Source organism: Staurois parvus, unplaced genomic scaffold (assembly GCF_062004578.1).
Source record: "Staurois parvus isolate SC_StPar_1 unplaced genomic scaffold, SC_StPar_1.0 ptg000250l, whole genome shotgun sequence".
Taxonomy (NCBI): domain Eukaryota; kingdom Metazoa; phylum Chordata; class Amphibia; order Anura; family Ranidae; genus Staurois; species Staurois parvus.
Window position 1 is genome coordinate 336,359 of NW_028318046.1, and position 18,018 is coordinate 354,376.

Genomic DNA, 18,018 nt, shown 5'->3' on the forward strand with positions numbered 1-18,018 from the left:
AGTTCTTTGGGACGCTGCTCCCATCTTTTCTTCTCTGCTGGCAGGGTGACCTTCATTTCCGGTCAGTCTTGAGCGGCGCCAGAAGCATGTTCATGATTTCTATGATGGCGGTTATAAGGATTTGACAGGCGGGGCAGCGAGCCGCTCAGGATAAACTCCAAGATACATATTATATTAGACGCGCTCACTTCCCCTGAGCCACTTTAGGTGTAAAATGTTCCTGTTTGACTGGAGTGCGCCTTTAATATTGCAACATCTCACTCTGCAATTATCAAAGTAGCATTCGTGTCAAAGTAATATCCGATCTCCAATATATTTGCGGCGAGCGCCGCGGGCTACGTCTGAATTCCACCTCGCTATTGATTACTTTTCTCCAGAAGGCAGAAATGAGATTCCTTTAACAAGAAATTATTCTGAAAACAGATTAGTGTACCATTCCGGCCTTACAAACAGAAAACAGGAGCGTTCGCAAAAGTCTGCCTCTGCCTCCCCCTTTTTTTTTTTTTTTTTGCCCGTAACCGTTTCTGTCCTATAACCAGCGAGGACTGCAAATCAGTCATTTCCATACCGCCGCCACGGAACGCATCGCCGCGCTTGACAGAACGCATGAATCACTGTCGTTGGAGATGTTTTAAAGATGTCTAAATTACATCTATTTTCACCTTAATAACAGGCTTAAAATATCTCTTCTCATTCCGTTCTTTTATGATGGAAACCACATGGGCTCGGCTCGGCGGAACAAACTGAATTATGGCGTGCGATTCAGGGCAGCGCTTGGCTCGCTCGCCGGTCTTGTGCAAGAGCAGTCATGGTGGTACTGCTGAGATTACACAAGGAGCGGAGAATCTGCCATGTTCTCCTGACCACGTGGGCCCAATGGTGGAGATCCTTCCCAACCAGGTCTTAAAAGTTAGAAATAGAGGCGTAGCTAGGATATTTTGCGCCCGGGGACAAACTATAAAATTGGCACCCCAGCCCCCCTCCCCATTTAATCACATCAGTGACACCAATGATGGGGCACTATTCCTCCCACTGACACCAATGACACCTTGCTGACCCCTGCCCCAGCCTAGGCTCCTTCCCTCTCCCATCCACAGCCAGCAGACCTGGTTGCAGCAGCACCATCTGCACGGCACACTTCCCGGTCAGCTGTCTTCTTCACTTGCTCCGCCAGCTCCCTCACTCGATCTTCGCGCTGCCGCTCGGCTCCTGCTCTCCAAGCTTCGCCTCCTTGCAGGTGACTGGCTGCCTGTGTGCCTTTCCTGAGCTACAGTTCTGGCACCCAATCACCGGCGAGGAGGCGGAGCTTGCAGAGGGAGGTACAAGCTGCCATAGGCTGTCCAGTGATCCCGAGGGTGTGGCCAGATGACAGGGGCGGAATGTCATCCCGCCCACACATCGCGTCCAGGGAAAAGAAGACACCGGACCTGTGGACCTCTCTACCCCTCCTCCAGCAGCGCCTCCTGGACTGGATCATCGTGGGACTGGGACACGGAGCCAGGTAAGACACAGCAGCCCGCTGCCCGCCCCTGTGCTAAGTGTCTCTTCCGTTGGACATCAGGTATCTTAATCAGAGTGCCCCTTTACATCAGGTATCTGAATCCGAATGTCCCTTAACATCAGTTATCTGAATCCAAATGTCCCTTTACATCAGATATCTGAATCCGAGTGCCCCTTTACATCAGGTATTTGAATCCGAGTGCCCCTTTACATCAGGTATCTGAATCAGGTATCTTAATCCGAGTGACCCTTTACATCAGGTATCTGAATCTGAGTGCCCCTTTACATCAAAAAAGTGCCGCCCTAGGCAAATGCCTTGTTTGCCTCGCGGCAAACACTCCCCTTGTTGTAAGCCTCATTTTGGCGCCCCTGTACCTTGGCACCCAGGTACATATGTACCCCCCTGCCCCGCCTAGCTACGCCTCTGGTTAGAAAGGCAAAGTGAGCGCTATAATGAAGCCGCTGTAACACCGAAAAGGTACCAAAAAACCTCCTGAATCAATAATAAAAATAAAGTAGGTGCAGTGCTGAGATCCAAGATATAAATTAGAAATGAAGTGCTATATAAACAACAGAATGCTGAATCTATCGAAAACAATTGCACATAATATAGATAATAAAGTGCCAAAAGTGCTATTTGGTAAACATAAATAAAATAAAATAAATGAGATATAAAGTGACAAACATGCTTGTGTAATGATCATGTACATAAGTCCATCAAGTGATAAAGCGTGTACAGGGGCGGACTGACAATTCATGGGGCCCCCGGGCAATAAAGGATCATGGGGCCCCTGTGTCCTTGCCCAAACTCAAAAAAGCCTATGAAAAAGGTACCAGGGGCATCTCATGGGGCCCCCTACTGACTCTGGGCCCTCGGGCAGCACCCGAGTTTCCAACTGGTCAGTCCACCCCTGATCATGTCAAATCTGAGGAGAGCCACTCAAGGTGGCTAAGGTGCTAATAAAGTGAAAAAGTCCAATATAAGGAACGTGAAGATCCGTCGCTGTTTCTGTCTCCATAGTAGGGATGATGGAACTGAGGTCTGTCACTAAACAAAATCCTGGAAAAATGGGTTCTCTCTACAAGTCTAGTCAGACCCCAATCCAGGCATGCTTTCTGGGTGGTCAGGAAAGGAAGGAGAGCAAGTCCCTGTACCATCCCTGGCTATGACAGGGACCCTGCAAAGGATGGAGGATGGGGTAATGAGGGACATGGACTTCTTCTTCCTACCTGAACAAGACGCGAGGGGGACTTAAAGGAATCGTACAGCCTTCTCTATAAAGATTGGGCCCCCATAGATCCATTTCTTCCCAGGGGGTATATTAATACTCATTATTACTCATTCCCAGGCAAGGGAAGTGTTCTCATTCCATGGAGGGGGACTGCCAGCTGGGTTTCTAAAATTATCTACTAAAGGTTCTGATAGACACAGCGTCTGGTATGTCTACAGTTCACTCCATGGCAACATGCAAAAACACTTCTCAGCGGGCGACACGGATGTGGAGAAGAACTTGTATAAAAGGAACACAACAAGTAACTGACTTTACTGACAATGCATATGGATTTGGCTGGAGCAAACTGACATTTCCAACATACAGAGGTCAGGGGTATGTAACACGCAGCATAGCGCACAGAGTACAATGGTGAGGGGTATGTAACACGCAGCATAGTGTATGGAGTACAATGGTGTGGGGTATGTAACACGCAGCATGGTGTACAGAGTACAACGGTGAGGGGTATGTAACACGCAGCATGGTGTACAGAGTACAGTGGTGAGGGGTATGTAACACGCAGCATGGTGTACAGAGTACAACGGTGAGGGGTATGTAACATGCAGCATAGCGTACAGAGTACAACGGTGAGGGGTATGTAACATGCAGCATAGCGTACGGAGTACAATGGTGAGGGGTATGTAACACGCAGCATGGTGTACGGAGTACAATGGTGAGCGGTATGTAACACGCAGCATGGTGTACGGAGTACAATGGTGAGGGGTATGTAACACGCAGCATGGTGTACGGAGTACAATGGTGAGGGGTATGTAACACGCAGCATGGTGTACAGAGTACAACGGTGAGGGGTATGTAACACGCAGCATGGTGTACAGAGTACAACGGTGAGGGGTATGTAACACGCAGCATGGTGTACAGAGTACAACGGTGAAGGGTATGTAACACGCAGCATGGTGTACAGAGTACAACGGTGAGGGGTATGTAACACGCAGCATGGTGTACAGAGTACAACGGTGAGGGGTATGTAACACGCAGCATGGTGTACAGAGTACAATGGTGAGGGGTATGTAACACGCAGCATGGTGTACAGAGTACAACGGTGAGGGGTATGTAACACGCAGCATGGTGTACAGAGTATAACGGTGAGGGGTATGTAACACGCAGCATGGTGTACAGAGTACAACGGTGAGGGGTATGTAACACGCAGCATGGTGTACAGAGTACAACGGTGAGGGGTATGTAACACGCAGCATGGTGTACAGAGTACAACGGTGAAGGGTATGTAACACGCAGCATGGTGTACAGAGTACAATGGTGAGGGGTATGTAACACGCAGCATGGTGTACAGAGTACAGTGGTGAGGGGTATGTAACACGCAGCATGGTTTTATGTAAAGGTTTTACATAAATGAAAAAAAACTACATCCGCAGGACAGCTTGTTCTTCGCAATACGCAGGGTCACAATGATGTACTTGCCCGGTCATACCGGTGCGACTTCAGGTGCAATTTGCGGCATGAAAATCGCACCTGAAATGGCATCTAATGAATGTGAATGTCAGTGTCTTGGCACGTGCGCCATTTCTACAGTTTTGTTACGACTTCACCTACATAGAATAGAACGGCATAGCTGAGCCATACAAAGCAGTGTGCTTCCACTGTAAAGCACACACACAGCACACAGTTAACCCTTTGATCGCCCCACATGTTAACCCCTTCCTGCCCAGTGCCATTAGCACAGTGGCAGTGCTTTTTATTAGCACTGATCACTGTATTGGTGTCACTGGAGATGTCAGGGACACCAAGTCACTTCCCCCCCAGTGTCAGAATGTCCGCCGCAGTCCCGCTAAAAGTCGCTGATCGCCGCCATTACTAGTAAAGAAAAAAATCCCAGAAAATACACCGCTATTTGTAGACACTATAACTTTCACGTAAACCAATTCATTTACACGTATTGGGATTTTTTTCAGCGAAATACATTTTGGCCGAAAAATTTATGATGAAAATAGATTTTTTTTTACTGGACGTGTTTCAAAAATATAGTTTTTTTCCTCAAAATTGTTGGTCTTTTTTTTGTTTATAGCGCAAAAAAATAAAACCGCACAATCAAATCCCACCAAAAGAAAGCATTATTCATGGGGAAAAAAGAATGTAAATTTCATTTGGGTGCAGCGTTGCATGACGGCGTAATTGTCAGTTAAAGCGACATTGTGCTGTATCGCAAAAAATGGCCTGGTCAGGAAGGGGGGGGGGAATCCTCTGGAGGGCAAGGGTGCTAGTAATTGGTGCAATCGTTTACAGTTGTCGGTAAACAGGTACGTGGCGTATTTTTTTTCAGTAAAGACACGAAGCAGAATACATTTTGGCTGAAATGTATGACAAAATTGGATTTTTTTTTTTTTTTTTTACTGGACATGTTTCAAAAATATAGTTTTTTCCTCAAAAAATTTTTTCTATTACAGCGCAAAAAAATAACAACCGCAGAGGCGAAATACCACCGAAAGAAATCTTTATTCGTGGGAAAAAAAGGACGTCAATTTCATTTGGGTGTAGTGTTGCATGACCGCGCAATTGTCAGTTAAAGCGACGCAGCGCCGTATCACATAAAATGGCCTGGTCAGGACGGGGGGTAAATCCTCAGGAGGGTGAGGGGTGTTCTAATATCGAATTGCTAGTAATTGGCGCAATCGTTCACAGTTGTCGGTAAACAGGTGCGTGGCGTATTTTTTTTTTCAGCAAAGACACGAAGCAGAATACATTTTGGTCTAAATTTCTGACAAAATTTGATTTTTTTTTTTTTTTTTTTTACTGGACATGTTTCAAAAATATAGTTTTTTTTCCTCAAAATTGTTGCTTCTTTTTTTTTTGTTTGTAGCGCAAAAAATAAAAAATGCACAATCAAATCTCACCAAAAGAAAGCTTTATTCGTAGGAAAAAAGGACGTAAATTTCATTTGGGTGCAGCATCGCACGACCGCGCAATTTTGGTCAAAATTTTTGACAGAATTTGATTCTTTAAAGATTTTTTTACTGGACATGTTTCAAAAATGTTTTTTTTTCTCAAAATTGTTGCTTTTTTTTTTTGTTTGTAGCGCAAAAAATAAAAATCGCACAATCAAATCCCACCGAAAGAAAGCTTTATTCGTGGGGAAAAAAGAATGTAAATTTTGTTTGGGTGCAGCGTCGCACGACCGCTCAATTGTCAGTTAAAGTGACGCAGTGATCACGAAAAATGGCCTGGTCAGGAAGGGGGGGAAATCTTCTGGAGGATTCTAATTTCCTGTTCTAATATCGAATTGCTAGTAATTGGCGCAATCGTTCACAGTTGTCGGTAAACAGGTGCGTGGCGCAGGGGCGGACTGACCATTCGAACACTCGGGCACTGCCTGAGGGCCCGGGGTCAGTAGGGGGCCCCATGAGATGCCCCTGGTACCTTTCATAGGCTTTTTTGGGTGGGGGCGATGACGCAGGGGCCCCATGATCCCCTATTGCCTGGGGGCCCCATGAGTTGTCAGTCCGCCCCTGGCGTGGCGTATTATCGTGAAGATATTGAACCCGACTGCAAGGCGGTGAGCTCACACACGGTGAGATTTCCTATGCAGGTACAGAGCCCAGTGCACCCTGTGCCCGCTCCTTGGACCGGTTTCTCTCTCCACCAGCAGATCCACCGTTTTTGTTTGTTTTTTTCGCCAACCCCCAGGGCTAGGCAACCTGAGAGCCGCAGGACTACAAGTCCCATCATGCCTCTGCAAGTCATAGCTGTAACTGTCAGTTTTGTAATGTTGCAATGCCTCATGGGAAATGTAGTTCCACAACAGCTAGAGAGCCGCAGGTTGCCTACCCCTGCCATAGACGGTGTCAGTCGTATAGATGAGCCGAGACCATGGGCGGACTGACCATTTGGAAACTCGGGCACTGCCCGAGGGCCAGGGGTCAGTAGGGGGCCCCATGAGATGCCCCTGGTACCTTTTTCATAGGCTTTTTTGAGTTTGGGCAAGGACACAGGGGCCCCATGATCCCCTATTGCCCGGGGGCCCCATGATTTGTCAGTCCACCCCTGGCCGAGAGTCGATTGTTTCAGATGTCGTTTTGTTGGCTGTCAGGCGGACAGCAGCAGGTCGAACGTTTCATCGTTTGTCAGAAACGTTTCTTTTTTTATTCCTCCCCCAAAAAATAAAATATTATAGTCAAAATTATTATTTTTAATAATTACTATTTTTAGAATAATTATTATTCTAAAAATAGAAATGGTAGATTCTGATTGGCCGAATGGAAAGCGATATTGGGCAATACACAGAAGCACGATTCCGATGGTGAGGAGCAGATCCACGACATCGATCCCACCTGTCGGATTGGTCGAATTTTGTGAATGATGTTTAGGAATGAAGAGAAGACATTTCCTACAGCAAACCGACTTCATTTCTACGGATCTGATGGCAGGGAAACCACGACCGATCGGTTTCAAGAGCGACATGTGGATAAGGAGGTCGGATTCCTGTGTGTGTGATCGTCTGCTAGAAAACTAGTCCTGGACCTCTCAGATCCATGGAAGATCATCACCCAGACACCCCCCCACACACACACACACACACACACTTGGCTGCTAAAGCTGCTCAAACACCATACAATCTGATTGAACAATCATCTTTATAGTGGCCATACACTATGCAATCTGATTGTACAATTTCCATTATTGTGGCCATACACTCTACAATCTGATTGTACAATTCCCATTATTGTGGCCATACACTATAAAATCGGATTGTACAATTTTCGTTATGGTGGCCATACACTATGCAGTCTGATTGTACAATTTTTGTTACGGTGGACATAGAGTATACAATCTGATTGTACAAATTTTCCTTATGGTGGCCATACACTATACAGTCTGATTGTACAATTTTACGTTATGGTGGCCATACACTATACAATCTGATTGTACAATTTTTCATTATGGTGGCCATACCCACTCGAAAAAGGATTGATTTAGTTCCCAATCAATCTTTCCCTATGGCCAGCGACCCAATCGATCGATGCCACACACGAGGAAGTGAATTTTGATGGACCAATCACAGCTCAGTGTCCACCAGGCAATCTCATAACCTGATCAATCGAAATACGATCAGATTCATGATCAAGGTGCTGCCAACCGATGCAAAATGATCGACCGATTTTCTGCACAGGCAGATGCTCACTTCTACGTCAGTCAGACGGGGAGTCTTGGCTATTCGATTGCTGGCTAATGTCAGCCTGATATCGATTGGATAGTAAATACTGAAGCGTGTATGGCCACCATTACTGAAAATATGTAATATGAGAACGATCCTAATCTATCCATCCACGTGTGTCATATCGGGGAGATTGTTACATCGTTACTGGGAGATCTGTACAATCAGTGAACCCAATGGTGGCCATACATGCTTTAATTTTCTCATCTGAACAATATAAGATTCGATGGAAACGATCAACTTAGATTCATTTTCGGTCAAACTGAGTCGATTGGCCAGGGCAGGAAATGATCAATAATTTCACATTGAGATGCTTTGGTCATGAATTCAATCGATCAGATTATTTGCTCAATCAAAATCCTCTTCCCTGTGTGTGGCATATTGATCGATTGGGTTGTCGGCAGAACCGGGACAGGCAAGGGTGTCGAACAGCGTCGTGTGTTCATTCCCTGCCCCCCGTGTCGTGTTCATTCCCTGCCCCCCGTGTCCTGTGTCCATTCCCTGCCCCCCGTGTCCTGTGTCCATTCCCTGCCCCCCGTGTCGTGTTCATTCCCTGCCCCACGTGTCCTGTGTCCATTCCCTGCCCCCCGTGTCCTGTGTCCATTCCCTGCCGCCCGTGTCGTGTGTCCATTCCCTGCCCCCCGTGTCGTGTTCATTCCCTGCCCCCCGTGTCCTGTGTCCATTCCCTGCCGCCCGTGTCGTGTGTCCATTCCCTGCCCCCCGTGTCGTGTTCATTCCCTGCCCCTCGTGTCCTGTGTCCATTCCCTGCCCCCCGTGTCATGTGTCCATTCCCTGCCCCCCGTGTCGTGTGTCCATTCCCTGCCCCTCGTGTCGTGTTCATTCCCTGCCCCACGTGTCCTGTGTCCATTCCCTGCCCCCCGTGTCCTGTGTCCATTCCCTGCCGCCCGTGTCGTGTGTCCATTCCCTGCCCCCCGTGTCGTGTTCATTCCCTGCCCCCCGTGTCGTGTGTCCATTCCCTGCCCCTCGTGTCCTGTGTCCATTCCCTGCCCCTCGTGTCGTGTGTCCATTCCCTGCCCCCCGTGTCATGTGTCCATTCCCTGCCCCCCATGTCCTGTGTCCATTCCCTGCCCCCCATGTCGTGTGTCCATTCCCTGCCGCCCGTGTCCTGTGTCCATTTCCTGCCCCCCGTGTCGTGTGTCCATTCTCTGCCCCCCGTGTCCTGTGTCCATTCCCTGCCCCCCGTGTCGTGTGTCCATTCTCTGCCCCCCGTGTCCTGTGTCCATTCCCTGCCCCCCGTGTCGTGTGTCCATTCTCTGCCCCCCGTGTCGTGTGTCCATTCCCTGCCCCTCGTGTCATGTGTCCATTCCCTGCCCCCCATGTCATGTGTCCATTCCCTGCCCCTCGTGTCGTGTGTCCATTCCCTGCCCCTCATGTCGTGTGTCCATTCCCTGCCCCCCATGTCATGTGTCCATTCCCTGCCCTTCGTGTCGTGTGTGCATTCCCTGCCCCCCCTGTCGTGTGTCCATTCCCTGCCCCTCGTGTCATGTGTCCATTCCCTCCCCCCTTGTCCCTCTGTGTACAGGGGGCGCCTGTCCCTCCAACCCACCCCCCTTGTCCCAGCCCCGGTTGTCGGCCATGGATCAATTATTCCTGCCAGAAAAGACTGATTGTAAAAGAAATCGATCATTTATCGGCGCATGTATGGCCAGCATAAGACATCGTTCGATGGGCACACAGCCGCATACAAAAGATCAGACTGTCTCATCTAACAGAATCGTTCACAAAACGTTATCTCCAACATACAAATTGTGTGCAATCGATTGTCGGGATCCTGTGTATCCTGTGTCCATTCTCTGCCCCCTTTGTCCCTCTGTGCCCCGGGCGCCTGTCCCTCCTGCCCACCCCCCCTTGTCCCTCCTGCCCACCCCCCTTATCCCAGCCCTGGTTGTTGACCATAGATCAATTATTCGATCAGGGGTGGACTGACCATTTGGAAACTCGGGCACTGCCCGAGGGCCCGGCGTCAGTAGGGGGCCCCATGAGATGCCCCTGCTACCTTTTTCATAGGCTTTTTTGAGTTTGGGCGAGGACACAGGGGTTCCATGATCCCCTATTGCCCGGGGGCCCCATGAGTTGTCAGTCCGCCCCTGTATTCGATCAATTATAATTATCGTAGGGATCCTGTGTATCCTGTGCCCCGGGTGCCTGCCCCTCCTACCCACCCCCCTTGTCTCAGCCCTGGTTGTTGGCCATAGATCAATTATTCAATAGATTATAATTAAACAATCATCGGGATCCTGTGTATCCTGTGCCACCTTTGTCCCCCTGTGCCCAGGGCACCTGTCCCTCCTGCCCACCCCCCCCCCCTTGTCCCTCCTGATTAGAATTAAACGATCGTCGGGATCTTGTGTCCATTCTCTGCCCCCTTTGTCCCTCTGTGCCCCAGGCGCCTGGCCCTCCTGCCCACCCCCCTTGTCCCAGTCCTGGTTGTTGCCCATAGATCAATTATTCGATCAATTATAATTAAACGAACGTAAGGATCCTGTGTATCCTGTGCCCATTCTCTGCCCCCTTTGTCCCTCTGTGCCCCAGGCGCCGCCCTTCCTGCCCCCCCCCCCCCCCCTTGTCCCAGTCCTGGTTGTTGGCCATAGATCAATTATTCGATCGACTATAATTAAACGATCGTCGGGATCCTGTGTCCATTCTCTGCCCCCTTTGTCCCTCTGTGTTCAGGGGGCGCCTGCCCTTCCTGCCCACCCCCCTTGTCCCAGTCCTGGTTGTTGGTCATAGATCAATTATTCGATCAATTATAATTAAACGATCGTCGGCCAGCAAAACCCCATTTTTATTTGTTTCAGGACGCCGGTTTGCGATGAGAATCGTTCTGTTGTGAATAAATCTGACAAATGAACAACAGGCCTCAGCTTGGGAGCGACGTCTTATGTCTGTGGGCGGCCGCGCAGATCGCCGTTCTGTTTTTCCCCAGAAAAACTGGCCGAATTCCCAAGGCAGGACGATGGGCATTAATCAGCGAACGAACAACCTGGAGTGACATCATATCGAATAAAGTGTAACGACTTCTCAGGGAATGCGACTTCTGCATCGCCATCCAATCCTCTACCAATACTGACAACAGGCGTGATAAGGACATCAAGGGCGCCATCTGGCGGAGAATTTGTTTAGTGCCATTAAAAAAAAAAAAGTGCAAGATACTTCCCCATACATTGAGAAATCAGGCTGGTGGGGGGTGGATGGGGGGGGAAGTATATTTAAAGGTAAAATCTTACAGTCACTGCATCCATGCATGGGATATGTACAGAGCAGATCCTTCCTGCAGAGGATCAGGTTAACCCTTCTTGCAGACAGAGCTCCACTGTATTGCTCCCCACAAGGGGTTAAACACGGTGCGCAGCTGCTTGGATTGGGCCGCTTTGACCCTCTGCTGGTCGGCGGGAGGGGGGGGGGCTACCTTAACACAGAATGTGGCTTGCGGGATTTTCTGAGGACAAAGTCACGTTTGTAGTGGGGGGGACCCTGGTGACGGGAGGAAACTGAGCTCACACCATAAATCAGTCATTGCTGTGAATGGCAGAGTGTTAGTATTCAGGGTGCATACTACAGGAAGCCACAGGTACTCTTGCCCAATTTCAGGATGAAAGGGCAAGTCATTGGCTTGCTGGGGCAATCTGGTAGCCCCTTCTAGTCATTGGCTTGCTGGGGCAATCTGGTAGCCCCTTCTAGTCATTGGCTTGCTGGGGCAATCTGGTAGCCCCGGCTAGTCAATGGCTTGCCTCAGCTAGTCATTGGTTTCCTGGGGCAATCTGGTAGCTCCGGGTAGTAACTGATTTGCTCTGGTTGCCCCAGCTAGTCATTGGTTTCCTGGGGCAATCTGGTAGCCCCAGGTAGTCAATGGCTTGCCTCAGCTAGTCATTGGTTTCCCTGGCCAATCTGGTAGCTCCGGCTAGTCATTGATTTGCTCTGGTTGCCCCAGCTAGTCATTGGTTTGCTGGGGCAATCTGGTAGCCTCGGCTAGTCATTGGCTTGCTAGGGCAATCTGGTAGCTCTGGCTAGTCATTGATTTGCTGGGGCAATCTAGTAGCCCCGATTAGTCATGGGCTTGCTGGGGCAATCTGGTAGCCCCGGCTAGTCAATGGCTTGCTGGGGCAACCCGGTTGCCTCAGCTGGTCATTGGTTTGCTGGGGCAATCTGGTAGCCTCGGCTAGTCATTAGCTTGCTAGGGCAATTTGGTAGCCCCGGATAGTCATTGGTTTGCTGGGGCAATCTGGTAGCCCCGGCTAGTCATTGGCTTGCTGGGGCAATCTGGCAGCCGCGTCTAAATATTGACTTGCTGGGGCATTCTGGTAGCCCTATCTAGTTATTGGTTTGCTGGGGCAATCTGGTAGCCTCGGCTAGTCATTGGTTTGCTAGGGCAATCTGGTAGTCCAGGCTAGTCACTGACTTGCTAGGGCAATCTGGTAACCCCAGCTAGTCAATTTCTTGCTAGGACAATCTGGCAGCCCTGGCTAGTCATTGACTTTCTGGGGCAATCTGGTAGCCCTGTTTAGTCAGAGGCTTGCTGGGGCAATCTGGTAACCCCATTTAGTCACTAGCTTGCTGGGGCAATCTGGTAGCCACGTCTAGTCATTAACTTGCTGTGGCAATCTAGTAGCTACAGATAATCATTGATTTGCTGGGGCAGTTTATAGCCCTGGCTAGTCATTGGCTTACTGGGGCAATCTGGTAGCCTCAGCTAGTCATTGGCTTGCTAGAGAAATCTGGTAGCACCCAATAGTTACAGCTTGTTGGGGCAATCTAGTTATCCTGGCTAGTCATTGGCTTGCTGGGACAATCTGGTAGCCCTTGGTAAGTAGGTTATCTGCAGATAGATCCTCAACAAAATGATCAATACCCCATTATATTTGGTAGCCTGCTGCCTCAATAAGGCTGTGGAACTATAAGTTTGGGCATGCTGTGGCTTGTAGTCCTCCAAAAGCTTGTTGGGGAAGCAGGCAATGATGTGCAGTCGACAACAAATTCTCAACTTTCATTTGCTGGTCACTTCTCCAGCAAAGACAATTGTTATGCAGTTGCCATAACCATTGAGATACATTGCTTTATGTAGACCCTCAATTTGTGAGCTCAGGTAGACCCTCAATTTGTGAGCTCACGTAGACCCTCAATTTGTGAGCTCACGTAGACCCTCAATTTGTGAGCTCATGTAGACCCTCAATTTGTGAGCTCAGGTAGACCCTCAATTTGTGAGCTCATGTAGACCCTCAATTTGTGAGCTCATGTAGACCCTCAATTTTCGAGCTCATGTAGACCCTCAATTTGTGAGCTCAGGTAGACCCTCAGTTTGTGAGCTCATGTAGACCCTCAATTTGTGAGCTCATGTAGACCCTCAATTTTCAAGCTCATGTAGACCCTCAATTTTCGAGCTCATGTAGACCCTCAATTTGTGAGCTCAGGTAGACCCTCAATTTGTGAGCTCAGGTAAACCCTCAATTTGTGAGCTCACGTAGACCCTCAATTTGTGAGCTCAGGTAGACCCTCAATCTGTGAGGTCACGTAGACCCTCAATTTGTGAGCTCACGTAGACCCTCAATTTGTGAGCTCATGTAGACCTTCAATGTTCAAGCTCACGTAGACCCTCAATTTGTGAGCTCATGTAGACCCTCAATGTTCGAGCTCACACAGACCCTCAATTTGTGAGCTCACGTAGACCCTCAATTTTCAAGCTCAAGTAGACCCTCAATTTGTGAGCTCACGTAGACCCTCAATTTGTGAGCTCATGTAGACCCTCAATTTTCGAGCTCATGTAGACCCTCAACGATCGAGCTCATGTAGACCCTCAATTTGTGAGCTCACGTAGACCCTCAATTTTCAAGCTCATGTAGACCCTCAATGTCCGAGCTCACGTAGGCTTCTATCAGTTCACATAGAATACTGCACCTGCTTGAACCATCAAGCTGAACACCTGTAACATGGGACATGCCAACTACAAGCTAAACTGACTGGCAAGACAGTAAAATAAAACTTCATTCACACTAAACAAAGACTAGCTTCTGCAAAGTGCTGTGGAAGGGATAGTGCAAGCAGCACCATGGAGCTTCGGAGGATTCCTGAATGAAACCAACCACAAAATTGCAGACAAGAAGGTAGGAAAGGGTTACTTACGCTGCTGTTGTGTCCCCCAGTCCAGTGGACCATGGCTTGGTTATGGGCAGAGTCTCCAGTCAAAGGGAAGCTGGTGCTGCTTAGTTTTAGTTCCTCCATCCTGGCACGGTTTATCCTCCCTTCCTCCCTGGACCCCTTGGCTTCTGCTCTCTTGACCTTCTGGGAATCCAGAGGGAAGCCGGTCAAGGGTTCCTCGTCATTGGGGTCGGTTGGCAGCATGATGCCAAACCTGGATTGGTCCCTCTTGACCCTGGTCATCTTCTGTTTTGGCACCTTACGGTTGCCACCTTTCTTGGACGACTTTGGAGCGCCGGCGCCTCCTGGCCGGTCGGCACCTAGAAGACGCAGCTGTAGGACCTCAAGGTGCCCCTCGCCCACTTCTCCATCCTCCTTGTCCTCGGCACCAGTTGAGTCCTGCGCAAGTTCCCTGGCCACCCTCAGCAAGCCGTGGTCCCTCGGCTGGATTCGGGTGTGACATTGCCTACAAGTGATGTCCCCGGTGGCACAAGCACTGAGAACCAACAAGATCCATAGGGGTGCCAAGAGACTGGCCATCCTTGGGTGCATCTGGGTGTGCTTCAGTCCAGCAACCCTCGCCTCCAACTCAGTCTCATCTGCTGCTCAAGGCTTTTTCTTTTTTTTTTTTTATTGATAATATGACTTTTAAAGGGTCGAAAAATAGTCGCTGGAAGAGGCGATCAAGTGAGCCCCCACATGGGGATCGGCTGAACTGAAGCCAAACAGCAGAACCCCGCACTCTACCAGCAGCAAGTCGCAGGCAATCCAGAGCAGCATCCACAGCTCGTCAGAAGCCGGTTGGCATTTGGTACAAGAAGAAGTCAGAGCAGCATCAGCATCCTTCAGCCAGGCAATGTTCTGCTGCTGCTGCTGAGTGCCGAGACAGGGACTGGCAGCCTGCAGGATTGAAGTCCTCCTCTGCACACATCACAAAAGGACTTGATTCACTTGCATGGAGGATGCATCTCCACAACTGCTGTCATGAGCAAGACTCAGAGAGGAGCAAGTCCAGCCTCCAGCTTGCATGGCACCAGGAGCAGGAGGCAGCTGGGAGAGGCAGGGACAGGGGTAGCCCAGCCAGGAGGAGGAGGAGGAGGGAGGCACAGATCTCAGCAGCATCCTTGTCTTCTCATCTGGTGACTGCGATCCTCCTGCAGCTGGACCAAGGCTGGACTCAATGGCAGGACGCGGGCGACAGGGGCTTGAGGAAGGGGGGCGGTAATTCTTTTAAATCTTTCACTTCCGTCCCACCTAGAATCTTTTAACCCTTATTGAGCCAAATACTTTTTGGGGGTTTTTTGCTGTTTTTTTGCATTATGACGTATTCTTATGTTCTTTTTATAACACATTGGCATCGAAAAAATGAGCGAAAGCAACGTTTACTTAAAGCGATATTCAATGTGTTTTTGGCGCGTTACGGTGTGTTCTCGATGCGTTCCAGTTCATTTTTCACCCTTCTTTTCTTCTTCAATTTAAATAGGGACATGTGCGTTCCGGTGCGTTTTTGTGTGCATTCCGGTGCGTTTTTGTGTGCGTTCTGGTGCGTTTTTGTGTGCGTTCCGGTGCGTTTTTGTGTGCGTTCCGGTGCGTTTTTGTGTGCGTTCTGGTGCGTTTTTGTGTGCGTTCCGGTTAATTTTTCACCCTTCTCTTTTTCTTCAATTTAAATAGGGACATGTGCGTTCCGGTGCGTTTTTGTGTGCGTCCTGGTGCGTTTTTGTGTGCGTTCCGGTTAATTTTTCACCCTTCTCTTTTTCTTCAATTTAAATAGGGACATGTGCGTTCCAGTGCGTTTTTGTGTGCATCCCAGTGCGTTTTTGTGTGCGTTCCAGTTCATTTTTCACCCTTCTTTTTTTCTTCAATTTAAATAGGGACATGTGCGTTCCGGTGCATTTTTGTGTGCGTTCCGGTGCGTTTTTGTGTGCGTTCCGGTTCACACTATAGAAACACAGTCTGGATGCGTTATGGATGTGTTTCCGCATGTGCGTTTTTGATGTGTTTTGGCGCATTCCCGTGTATTTTTGATGTGCTCCGGTTCATTTTCTTCGCTCTCTTTCTCTCCTTTCCTCTCTTTTTCTTAAATAGGGACATGTGCATTCCAGTGCGTTTTTGTGTGCGTTCTGGTTCACACTATAGAAACGCAGTCTGGATGCGTTACGGATGTGTTTCTGCATACCTGTTTTTGATGCATTTTTGGCGCGTTCTGGTGCATTTTTGATTCTCTTCAGTTCATTTTCTTCTCTCTTTCTCTTTCTCTCATTTCCTCTCTTTTTCTTCAATTTAAATAAGGAAATGTGTGTTCTGCTGTTTTTTTTTTTTATTTTTGCGTTCTGGTTCACACTATAGAAACGCAGTTTGGTGTGTTTCTGCATGTGCGTTTTTTATGCGTTTTTGGCTCGTTCCGATGCATTTTTGATGTGCTCCTGTTCATTTTCTTCTCTCTTTCTCTCCTTTCCTTTCTTTTTCTCTATTTAAATAGGGACATGTGCGTTCCGGTGCGGTTTTTTGTGCGTTCCAGTTCTCACTATAGAAATGCAGTCTGGATGCGTTACGGATGTGTTTCCGCATGTGTGTTTTTGATGCGTTTTGGTGCGTTCCAGTGCACTTTTGATGTGCTCCTGTTCATTTTCTTCTCTCTTTTTCTTTTTCTCCTTTCCTCTCTTTTTCTTCAATTTAAATAGGGACATGTGTGTTCCGGTGCGTTTTTGTGTGCGTTCCGGTTTACAATATAGAAACGCAGTCTGGATGCGTTACGGATGTGTTTCCGCTTGTGCGTTTTTGTTGAGTTCCAGTGTATTTTTGATGCGCTCCGGTTCATTTTCTTCTCTCCATTTCTCTCCTTTCCTCTCTTTTTCTTAAATAGGGACATGTGCTTTCCGGTGCGTTTTTTTGTGCGTTACGGTTCACACTATAGAAATGCAGTCTGAATGCATTACGGATGTGTTTCCACATGCACGTTTTTGGCACGTTCCGGTGCATTTTTGATGCGCTCTGGTTCATTTTCTGCTCTCTTTCTCTCCTTTCCTCTCTTTTTCTTCAATATAAATAGGGACATGTGCGTTCCGGTTCACACTATAAAATCGCAGCCTGGATGCGTTATGGATGTGTTTCCACATGCATGTTTTTGATGCGTTTTCAGCACATTCTGGTGCATTTTTGATGTGCTCCTGTTCATTTTCTTCTCTCTTTCTCTTTCTCTCATTTCCTCTCTTTTTCTTCAATTTAAATAGGGACATGGGCGTTCCGGTGCGTTTTTTTGTGCGTTCCGGTTCACAATACAGAAACGCAGTCTGGATGCGTTATGGATGTGTTTCTGCATGCATGTTTTTGATGCGTTTTTTGCGTGTCCTGGTGCATTTTTTTCTCTCTTTCTCTCCTTTCCTCTCTTTTTCTTCAATTTAAATAGGGACATGTGCGTGCTGCTGCGTTTTTGATGCATTTTACATGTTCCAGTACAGTTCTGTGCAGGAAAAATGCAACCTGTTCTACTTTTTTCTGCAACCGGAACGCACTGGAACTGCAAGCACTGATGTGAACTATGACATTGACCACCATAGAACCTACTTTCTGTGTGTTTTGGATGCATGTTTTGCTAGGCAGATTCAAAATGCAATATGCAGCAAAAACACAATACATGCATTTCTGCAGCATTTCCATTGAAGGCTATAGAACCAAAAACGCAACTTTTTGCATTCAGAAAAGTCCCTGACCCTTTCCAAAAAACGCACTGGGTGCAAATGCGGACCTGTCCAATAGGAAATCATGTTAAATGGACTGTACTGCGTTTCTGCAAAATGCAAAACGCTACAGAAAATGCTTAGATGTGTACCTAGGGTAAGGCTAGGTTCACACCCATGCAGGTTGCGTTTCACGCGTTTTGCATTGCGTTTTGTGTTTTTGAACCTGTGT

The 18,018-nt window shown here is 48.3% G+C and overlaps 1 protein-coding gene across 1 annotated transcript in view; it reads right to left on the reverse strand.

Annotated features, from left to right (window-relative positions):
• The window catches only part of LOC149459670 (uncharacterized), a gene marked incomplete at its 3' end in the record, with an annotated part of 278,492 nt that extends 263,206 nt beyond the window's left edge, over window positions 1–15,286 (reverse strand). The window contains exon 1 of the mRNA XM_089680829.1: window positions 14,095–15,286. Coding sequence (XP_089536955.1) covers window positions 14,095–14,661 — 567 coding nt within the window. The remainder of the gene's footprint in view (window positions 1–14,094) is intronic.
• Between the last annotated feature and the right edge of the window lie 2,732 nt (window positions 15,287–18,018).